Source organism: Drosophila santomea, chromosome 3L (genome assembly GCF_016746245.2).
Source record: "Drosophila santomea strain STO CAGO 1482 chromosome 3L, Prin_Dsan_1.1, whole genome shotgun sequence".
Taxonomy (NCBI): Eukaryota; Metazoa; Arthropoda; class Insecta; order Diptera; family Drosophilidae; genus Drosophila; species Drosophila santomea.
In genome coordinates this window covers 24,866,381-24,877,560 of record NC_053018.2, presented here as the reverse complement: position 1 = coordinate 24,877,560, position 11,180 = coordinate 24,866,381, and the positions used below count along the sequence as shown (strand labels likewise).

General features: G+C 44.5%; 1 protein-coding gene across 1 annotated transcript; it reads left to right on the top strand.

The window, feature by feature from the left end:
* The first annotated feature begins 381 nt into the window (after nt 1–381).
* On the top strand, nt 382–1,566 carry LOC120449510. The gene is made up of 2 exons (XM_039632013.1): nt 382–419; nt 947–1,566. Exons 1-2 carry the CDS (start codon nt 388–390, stop codon nt 1,305–1,307), a joined length of 393 nt encoding a protein of 130 aa, XP_039487947.1. The 5' UTR covers nt 382–387; the 3' UTR covers nt 1,308–1,566.
* The last annotated feature ends 9,614 nt before the right edge of the window (nt 1,567–11,180 follow it).

The window sequence follows — 11,180 nt, the reverse complement described above, 5'->3', positions numbered from 1 at the left end:
AAGATTCAGTTAAACTATTTTTTTATATTTTATTTTGATATTTTTAAAAAGCGCGCAATTATGAAAAGCAAGAAAAGTTCTACTAGTAACGGGTATAAAAAACTTCTTCCAAACCATAATAGTTACGAATCGAAATTGACCAAAACCGTAATCAAATTTGTTTCTTAGCACGCACACATACACACTATCTCCTTTATTGTTTTTACTCACACAAGCAAGTCAATTCTATTTTTAGATTTTTACGCTCTCAATTTTTGGCGAGCGAAAAGAGAGCAATTTCGGCCGTCACCAAAAAAGTGGCTGCATAGTGCAAAACCAATGTATGGCCGTTACGCATCTTGTTATTATAATGTCTTTGGTTACACACAGTGGTGTAGTTGAGAAAAAATGCTAGTGAGTGTTTGCTCGATTTTTCTCAGGTATTGCCATCAGGTCGGTTTGAAGTTGGGCTGCCGTTTAAGTCGGATCCAAATGGGTTGGGCAACTCCTTTAAGGTTGCAACACGGCGGTTTTTGTCGCTTGAGCGGAGGTAGTTTCGAGATTCTAACATCATCTCACTTGGTGCAACTTTTTGTTGTTGTGAGTTGGGGGCTAGCTAACGTTCCTATATCATAAGATGCCAAGATTCCCTTGCTGATAAAGAAACGCTACCATTTGTACAGACGTACGTTCGGCATCATCATTAAAACTTTCTTGTCGGCCCTCGAGTACTGGTGAGCATCCTACGACAGCGTATTCGGATCGTAAACGCACAGGAACTCTGCAGTCAGACACTGCAAGCCTCAACCGCTGAAATTATGAGCAATTTACCCGAAATTGAAAATTCGAGAAAGGCCTCCGTACTAGTCCTATGTTGCCTTTTTTGTTTGTTTTTCGTTCAAGGCAACCGCCTTACTTAGTAATTTTATCCGATCTAGGTACTGATTCTTTTTTAATATTTGCAAAGGTTTATTGGTCGTCGGGGATGTCCGCAGACGGTTCACGAAGGAGCGAGTAGCCACTTCCAGGCTCTTCGCGAACGGGCGGACGCAATTCCCGAATTCGAATCAATAAAAATGATGCGAATTTGCGTTCACACCGCCTCAGAGCTCGAAACAGTCCTTGTAAGGATCGATGAGGCCTTGATGAGCTCGGCAGGATCCATGCGACGGAGAGGCGCTCACTCCAGGACACCTGCTGACAGGTGGCCAGCACCAGCACTCCGGACCCCGGACCGGGCGGGTCTCAGTTGTTTGCGACAATGGCGGCTTGTATCAGTCAGGCAAACGTTCTGGCGGCGATGGTCCCGGGGCTACAAGCTGCCTTAACAGTAGCTGCTGGGAAGGGTCATTGCGACGCACGCAGGGGAGGACGGCATGGTCAGAGTCGTCGACCTTAGAAGGAGCGACGGAGAAGTCTTTCGGAGGGAGATTCACTAGCTGGCGCCACTGCCAGTATGCTGAAGCCGTATAAGTTAAGTCGAAATTTGAAACCGTCAAGCGCACACGCATTCTTTTCGTCGCCGCTGGAAAAATTAATTATTCTTGCCAAAAACTTTATCGGTTTTTTTAATAATCTAATTATTTTAAAGGGAGGGTAATTAGTAAGGTAATTTCATAGAAAAAATAAAAGATTAACAAATACTTTACTAAAGTCAGTGTAAATGAGATGTGTTTTGGAATTATTTTTGAAGCTCTGTATTCCAAAAGGTTAGGTTAGGTTTTACCGGCCGTCGGATGAGACCGACGCACTTAGACCTTAGAGGTCCCTTGTGATACTGTGTATGTTTTTCCCCTTTGCCCGTCGAGGTTCGTGTGAAGCTAGCAATTTTCCAGCCAGAGGTGCTGGTAAATTTTGGTATCCGATGTGGATCGGACTCGGACAGGTCGGACGTGTCTATCAGCCTTTTCGCTTGCAGTGCTGGGCAGTGGCATAGTAGATGCTCTACCGTTTCTTCATCTTCCTCGTCCCTACAGCTACTGCAGAAATCGTTATACGGGGCATTTTGTCTTCTGGTATGGGTGCCTATTAACCAATGCCCTGTGATGACTCTCATAGCAGTGCTGAGGTTTGCTCTGGTCAAACTTAGAAGTTTTGACGTTCTTTTTAAGCTTATTTTTGGCCATATTTGGCGTGTTAGGCGACAGTGTGTGGTATTTTCCCATATTGTCTGTTTGTTTGTCCCTTAGAAGTAATTTACATGTGGCTAAAGGCATACTCATGCCCTCCATCTTTTGTATGAGTGGCGAGGTAGTGCCTTCTCGAGAAGGTTAGTGGTTATTGATCTGCGTTTCAAAAAATTGTGCTGACAAAGGTGACCTACAACGGGGCAGCAAATGAGGTGTAATTCCATTTTCAAGAAGCTTACGCTTAGCCGACAATTTAGAGATTTCTCTGTATTTGCTTGCATCACAATGGATCACAAAGGACTCATTCCATTTAGAGGGGTACTGTGAAGTTTCCAGAGATAAGGTAAATAGTTTTAGAAGAAGCTTGCACAATGCTTCCGCGAAGAAACTACGCACACAGCAAGTAAGTCTGTCTGAACCTGGAGTATAGAAAGCAGTTGGCTTTCGTTAAGAGTGGACAAAAATATTAAATTTGACTTAGAAACCGAAAACAGCCTTACTCTTGGCTGTTCGGAATGAGGTAACATAGAATATGTTGCTTGAAATAACTGGGCAAATAGATCGGCTATTGCCCTATTGTTTTTTTAAGAATTCTTCAGCTTCTTTGTCAATACAATGTGTGCTAGCACCTGTATCCAGCAATATTTCTTCTCCGTCAACTTTTGGCAAAGAAACGGTTGTCGTTTTGTACGCTTCACACTGTGTCTACGGCTTTCTGTTTGTCCCGTCGATGTTCTGCTATATTTTCATTAAACTTTTGTATTTTGCACGTTTCCCGCGTTTGGTTATATCCTTCCTTCGAGCCGTTGGAAGTTCGCTCTCGGGCTTGTCCTCTTGAATAAAATCACGTCCGCTTTGTTTTAGAATATACATATGGAATGATCGTTATTCGTGTACTTTTAGTGTCTGCTGTATCTGCTGTACTATCGAAATATATTATTAGGAATTACAGTGCTATCTGATAGTTTCAACAGGGCTAACGCGTATTCCCGCTATCGTTGATCTAGATTCTTTTTAGGGAAAATTTGCTTTGGCTTCAATGATTTCACGGGAATGACGAGGGCTTGATCCGCCTGTTTTCCCCGTTCTTGCCTGGCAGACTTCGCAGAAAAACCGTGAGGCTAGCATAGTCACTATATTAAGATTTCTGACAAAAACGACAGGTGACGCATAGTCACTATATTAAGATTTCTGACAAAAACGACAGGTGACGTCATAAAATCGGTACATTTATGGGTTATTGTTTTCGCGAAAATAGAAAATCATATCGTGAAAAGCGTTTCAGCATTTTTCAAATTTTATATTATGGATTTCCATCGCGTTGGTTTTTCAACCGTCCGTCTACTCTGAGCCCTTCCTTTTTAAGCTTTGCCAGGGATCTTACTGGGGAAGTCAACAGTAAACCGCCCATTTGTAAGTTCATTTTATATTCCAATAGTTCCACGAACTCATCTTCAGCGGTCTTGCGTTTCAATTTGAAGTGCAAGTTGTGCATGTCAAAGTCCCTGTCACCGAAAAAATCCGTTATACCCTTGCTTCCTTTCCGTAACTTGCATCCAGTCACTTCTAGTCGTGAAAGAAGACCGTTTCATATCTTTGGTGATCGAATAATAGTCAAATAAAATTCCTCCGGTCTATCATCCATTAGTTGCTAATACCACTTGCTGGCTGCGCCTACCAGCAGATTATGGAATTCCCTAAAAACTTGTTGTCGACTTATTTCATATAATTCTTGCAACCTTTTCAGGCGATATAAAAAACTTTCAACGGTCATACTGCTGCCGGTTCAAATTTTAAGTTCCATTTGTTCAGACTAACTCCCTTCGTCACTAGAGCTTGACTCCGGTCTATTTTGGGTTAAGACTGGTAACTAGTCTCAGCTTCCGGCCACTTTATCTACTGAGGCGTTAATTTGGTATGTCACGTTTTCTGACTGGTTTCCAAGTTTTCGAGATTCTCTCTATTATGCGTATCGAATCACCGAGAGGTGTCTCCGGTGCTCGCACTTTTGAGGAACACGGCTCTCCCTCTGCATCCATGATCGGGTGCCTCTCCCGGTAGATTGTTGGGATACAAGGCTTTACAAGATTCGGGATTCGTACGGGAACGGGCCCACCTAAAACAATGTTTCCTCTTTCTAGGAAGCTTTTACGAAGTTCTTACGTGGAACTGGCTCGTCTAGAAAAAGTATATGTTTACAAACCTCCTCCCGCCAGTTGTCGAAAATCAGGATCACCGATCCATTCGGACTCCGTAACCTGCTGGTATTTGACCTATACGTTCGGAATCCAAAAAGCTTTCCTATATTCCTGGACTCGATTTTCACAAACGACCTGACTACTTGGCCTAGTACGTCAGCCAAAGAAACTAAAATCGTCCCCTGCACGAAATAGTAATAGAATACCATAAAAATTCGAAACTCTCACACAACCTGGCAACTTAGCCAAGCGAGTTATATAATATTTACGTTAATTAAAAAAAAGTCGATCTGCACTTAGTTGATTAATATTATAACAAAAAAATTTCACATTTATTGATTTAAGGAATTTTAAAATTATTTTTTCCAATAACAAAACAAAGGACATACAATTTGTTTAGCTATTGAGCTTTTTCAATAGCTGTTGCCAATAATAAATAGCCGAATATTTTCCGATTCTGTTTGTTTGTTTATTATACTGGCAGCTAGGGCCAACCAAGAGCTATATCAAATTCACAAGTTGAATCTTTGCCGAAAAACGAAGAAGTGACAATTGGCGGGACAGACAGCCGAAATGCAGCGCCCTAGCTTAATGTAGGTAGATAACAAAGAGAGTGTAGATAACAACGAGAGAAATAGTGCGATGCACTATGGGCATCGCAACTGCTATTAATGACTATTTCGGCATACAATATTAAGAGTATAAAATTAGTCTACTGCACAGTTTTGGCGGCTGCATGACCCAACATCCTCCCCCCGTTGGAAGCTTGGTTTCCAACAGAGTCCTCAAGGTGAAGCAGACACAGCTTGTTCACTGCCCGCCTTATTATTCCAGACGCGGTCCTCAATTCTGCAACTCGAGCGACGCCGTCTCTGCCAGGAATCAACTGCATGACTCTCGCCAAAGGCCATCTCTTTGGGGTAGATTCTCGTCCTTAACAAGAACGACGCTGTCCACGGCTATGCCAGGCTTTGGGGTGCGCCACTTGGAGCGCTGCTGGAGCAACGTCAAGTATTCTTCCTTCCATCGCAACCAAAAGACTTGCTGAAGAAAGGAGATGCGCTGCCAAGAGTCAAGCCGATTATAGTTTAGGCCCGTTATATCTGGCTCGTCAAACGACGATGGCGGACCACCATTGAGAAAATGCGCAGGAGTGAGGACGTCCAGATCGGCAGGGTTCTCTGAAATGGGAACTAAAGGTCTGGAGTTAATAACTGCCGAGATGTGGCACACCAGCGTCCTCAGCTCGTCGAAGGTCAGAACCGCCGTACCCACAGCGCGGTAGAAATGATGGGGCGACCGTGGAGGGATGAACCGCCAGTCTATCGTCTCCGAAAGGCAAACATTCTGAACGAAGCCTTGATGCTCGCTGCTGAGAAATAACCTTCGAAGTTCCAGAAGTTCATTATGTGCTCTATCAGCCGCGGCTTAATCCGAAAACATCTGATGCATCAGTTCACGGCCTTGGTAACCGTCTTCCTCCCCCCAATAGACCTATATTGGGATCGAATTGCACACAGAAGAGTTCGAGGTCCGGCATGAAGATTGGTTTCATGGTAATGCGAAATAATCGCCAAAGTCACCGGGTGGGACCTTGGTAGGATTTTCGGGTGGCGGCCATCAAAGTCCAATGACGAATTCCGGAGGCGACCTGCTACTCTAAGAAGTCGAAATTGATCCAGGAACGGCGAAAGCGAGGATATGGGACTAGACGAGGAAACTCTTCCCAGCGTTTTTAGGGACTGCATGACCTCCCATAAATGCGCGCGCTTCACCAAACGCAGCATCATCTGAGTACTCTCTTGAATGTGTGCGACGGTGAGCCCAGGATGACGAATTCCACTACAAAATTTGTAAATGTATGCAAACACTCGTTGCAGTGAGGGGTAAGAATTTGCAAATTTGGAGCTAGTAATTACATCCACGTACGGCGACTTTACGATGAACACACTTCGACGAAGCTCAAGCACCGGTTTGTCAGGACAAATAGCTGTTGGCCAATCTCTTTCAGGCTCCGTAAGATAGGCGGGTCCATGAGCCCATAGTGACGATTCGCTAAGCTCAGACGGGGATCCTCTGGATAAGATGTCAGCCGGATTTAACACTGTTGGAACATAACGCCAAGCCGTGGCATCTGTCAGCTCCAGAATGGCAGCAACCCTATTTGCCACAAATATGTTGAACCTGGCGGGCTCATCTCGGATCCAGAAAAGTGCCACCGTCGAGTCGCACCAACAATAGTAGCGTCCTTTAAATACTTTCAATCCAACTATTTCCCTCATGATTTTGGCCAGAAGATCCGCACCACAAAGCTTCAGCTTTGGTACTGTTATGGTCTTAAACGGAGCTATGCGCGACTTCGAATAAAGCCAATGGATAAAACTTTGATTCCCTTCAGAAACCACATAAACGCAGGCACCATAGGCATCAATGCTTGCATCACAAAAACCATGCACCTCAAGACCAGACTCTGCGCTAAACACGAACCGAGGGAAACTAACATGACTTATTGTTTCAAAACTGCGACATATATCAAGCCATTTCGTGTTATGAGTTTCCGGGAGGCTTTCATCCCAGGACAGCTTTTCCTTGCAGAGCTGCTGCAAAAAGATTTTACACCTTTTGACTACAGGACCGACCAGGCCGAGAGGATTGTAAAATTTAGCAATCGCAGACAAAAAAGAGCGCCTTGCAGGGTCTCAATGGCGACTGAAAGGCAGAGAACGAAAACAATAGCTGGTCGGAGGCGGGATCCCAAGCGAGACCTAAAGTTTTGGTGAAATCGCTACCATCTTCAAACTTCAGGAACGACTCCTTGTCCTCGGCGGGCACACCCTCCAGCACAAGCGGAATGTTAGAGCACCATTTCCTTAGCTTGAGCTTGCCCTTCGCAAGAATGCCAGCCGTCTGCTGCATTATGCTGATAGCATCCTTTACCGTGCCGGAGCCGGAGATAAGATCATCGACGTAAAAATCGCTCCGAAGGATTTCTGATCCAATGGGAAACGCTGCCTGCTCATCGATTGATAACTGGTGCATAGCCCTTACGGATAAGAGGGAGGCTGGTTTGGTGCCGTAAGTAACTTGTATACTTGACCTACGCACAGCAGCTCATAAAACAGGCTAGCTCCTAATAACAGGTCAACACGCTGAAATTCCGGGTCGGCGAGCTGCAGGTTTTCTGGAACCTACCAGTCCCCAATGTCCACATTAAAGCTTGGCTGGCGATCCGTGATATTGGGAGCGATAACTGCTGTTATGCTCGTTAAGAAACTCGAAGTGACAGAACGCATCGCAATTCCTACCGAGAATCCATTAGTCGCGAAATTAGATTCCCCGATTCCAGTGACGGAGCCAGACGACCTCGACCTCTTAAGTTGCAGTTGATTTGCAAACCGAGAGGTGACCAAGTGCAGTTGAGAGCCAAAATCTAACAAGGCCCTGCAGGGAACGAACAGTCCCGACCGATTCTGCACTAGAACGGTTGCAGTGGCTAGCAGCATAAGGTCACTACCGAGATCCTGGGCAATTAGAGTAGAAGAAGTCGAAAGCGGGGCAGAAGGCTAAGTGTGGGAGCTTGAAGACACCGGAACATGTGGCTGCGAGGAAGGCGGACCATCTAGATGGAGCAGCGTATGATGCCTGATTCCACAGGTGCGGCAGCCGCTCGAGCTGCATTGCCGTAGCTAATGACCTACCTTTAGGCAGTTTAGGCAATATGCTAGCCTCTTTGCCTCGCGCAGACGATCTACTGGCGCTAAGTCTCTAAATTGCGGGCAATAATATATGGCATGCTCTGCACTATGGCAAAGCATGCAACCAAGAGAGTTTTGGGTGGTAGCAACTAGCGTCGAACGATTTCTGCCCACCTGAACGCCTTGCGTATAGGTTGCCATGGCGCAATTCACGGCCTCCAAAGTCCTACATCGCTGCTCCAGGAATGCCGCCATTGATTCCCACGACGGAATAAGGTTCGCTCCTCCCACTTAGCTTGCATCCAGATTTTGCAGCAGCACTTGCACTATAATGCAGCCAGCGATTTGCTGAGTGGTGGCCAAACCCTTCAACGCACGAGTGTGAGCGTTAAACTTGTCCGATAATTCCCGAAGCGATGCCACTGAACCATTCCGTACTACCTTTAGAGCCAGAATTTTGGTGATGTGTGCCGGAAAAACTGGCATCAGACGGCTGCGTCCACTACACTGGTGGGGCACAACACCTTCCGCAAGCGTCGAGTGCGGCGCGAAATGCGCATTGCGTTTGGCTATTTCCGCGCGCACATTAGCCTTTAATTCTACGACGAATTCATCGAAATTCTCACTCATTTCACTGCCAATTTCGTCGAAATATAATTCCTCCAGTTCTGTATGCAGAACATTGAAGGCACTTTGCAGCTCATCAATCTGCTCCAGCCTCACTGTAAGAGTGGGTTCGTCGTAACCGCTTAGCGTCTCATTAGAAAGCGACGTTTGTAGCCTCTGCAACCTGCTGAACAACGCATTGGCTTTGCGCTTTAAAAAGGTCACCCTGTTTTTGTCACTTTCAGCGGGCATAGCAACAAATCGCTTTAAATTCGGTTTAGCGGGAAGATGAGCACAAAATAAATGCCAAAAATGCAAGCGGACACGTAACGGGGCGGTCTGCACTTGATATATGTAGCAATGTATGTATGTAGTATAATATTTAAATAAATATAAATATGTATGTACGTACATGCAAGAGCTCAAACAGTTACAATGCTAGCTCGCTTAAGCACAGACACTATCACCGAAATCGCCACTCGCTTGTCCAACCGAATGCTTTTTAATATATTTATGTAAACGGGATATGTGCATTAATTAATGCATGCAAATTAACACTATCACTTTGGGGTCACCAAATGTTTAGCTATTGAGCTTTTTCAATAGCTGTTGCGAAAAATAACAAGCCGAAAAAAGTTTTGTCTTTTTTCCGATTCAGTTTATTTGGTTAATTATACTAGCAGCTAGGGCCAACCAAGAGCTATATCAAATTCACAAGTTGAGTCTTTGCCGAAAAACGAAGAAGTGACAATTGGCGGGACAGACACCGAAATGCAGCGCCCGAGCTTAATGTAGGTAGATAACAACGAGAGAGAGAGTGCGATGCACTATGGGCATCGCAACTGCTATTAATGACTATTTCGGCTTACAATATTAAGAGTATAAAATTAGTCTACTGCACAGTTTTGGCGGCTGCATGACCCAACACAATTTGAGAAGATGATTAACAAAAGTGTTCTCAATGTCATGCCTCTATTCTGAATATTTACACGAGTTCTCAACAGCAGAAGTTGGGGAATTAATGTTACGGTTTGGAATATAGTAATAGAATTTATTAGCAAGCGAGCATTAATAAAACTTAAGTCCAATGTTCTATAAAGAGTAAAATTAATTTTGGAAATTTAAGATGAACGTTAGGCATGTACACTAATATCACACTTCAGGAATATAGACCGTTGAATCTAATAACACAATTCCTAAATTATTACGAAAAGTCATAACGTTTGGGCATATTATTGCTCTTGTCCTGTAAAAGGACGAGGGCCGAGGGAGAGGCATCCAATGTTCTGGTACTAGGTTGCCAGGTACCAGGTACCAACCTTCCATTTCCATTTAGTGGAAACTCACAAATTTTTCATTGGATAGGATACTTTCGGAACACCCGCCCGCATCGAAAACATAACCTTCTGGTGCCTTTCCTCAGACGTCAACACTAACGACCATGCTAAACTTTTGTCACATTCTCACGTTGGCAGACCGGGGTCCCTAAACTTTAAAATTTACATCGCAAAGCTATATGATTTAAGTGAATAAAATTAGTCACTGATGATTACTAATTTCCGGGGGATATCTCTCGAGGCAACCACGATCTGACCCTAAATAACATGTGTAACGGATAGGTCAACACAGTCGAGCACCAACCCCGTTACAGACATATGCGTCCAAGCTGTGGGCGTTAAGCCCACAAGACGTCCAAAACTGTCATTCCCACAACTTTGAAAAAAGTTTTTAATATTTTTTGTCGGGTCTCGCAGCCGAAGGCAGCACCGGCGAGTGAGGAGTGGGAGGAGCATTTGGAGGACCCAGCCTTCCAAATTTAATTCCAACGCGTGGAATCCATGAAAATATTTCTTGAGCAGCGATGCAGGACGCTGGAGAATATGGATTTCGCCATGGCAAGCCTATGCGCCAGGTGGGAACTAATCGCACATCTAAAATGCGTACGTCAGCTTTTCTCGCCACAAATCTTAACCATCCGACATGTGCTTTCTGTAATGCTTATGGGCACTCAATTCAGTTTGGTCAGAGTTTTAAGAACGTAAATCCAGCAAGTCGATTTTGAGAAGCAAAAAGATTAACTATTTTTATAAATTGCCTTAAGAGTGGTTATTAACTGAGGCAGTGTTACTCCGGCAATTGCCCGGTATGCGGATATAAGCAGCACACTCACCTTCATATGGGAAACTCAAGTCGCCTTTATGACATGAAAGAACATGCAGGAAAGCTCTTGTTTCTGACTCACATAATGCCGTAGAACCCTCTGCAGTGCCTGAAACGTCTGCCGCGCTTCTTTCACAGGATGTCAGTAAAGATTTTGTGGTCCTAGCCACAGCCACCGTATTAGTGAAAATCGTTCAGGAATCTTCGTTCTTTGTCGTGCTCTGCTGGACTCTGGATCTCAACTGCACCTTATAACATCACGATTCGCAAATCAGCATCAACTTAAGAGGAAACCAGAGAGAACGCTATTGTCGAGTTCCCCGACTATCCGATACCAGTTACTCAGCTAGTGGAAGTGCGAAGGAGAGTCTTTAACACTGACAGTTTTTTTAAGAAATCTATTGAAACTTACA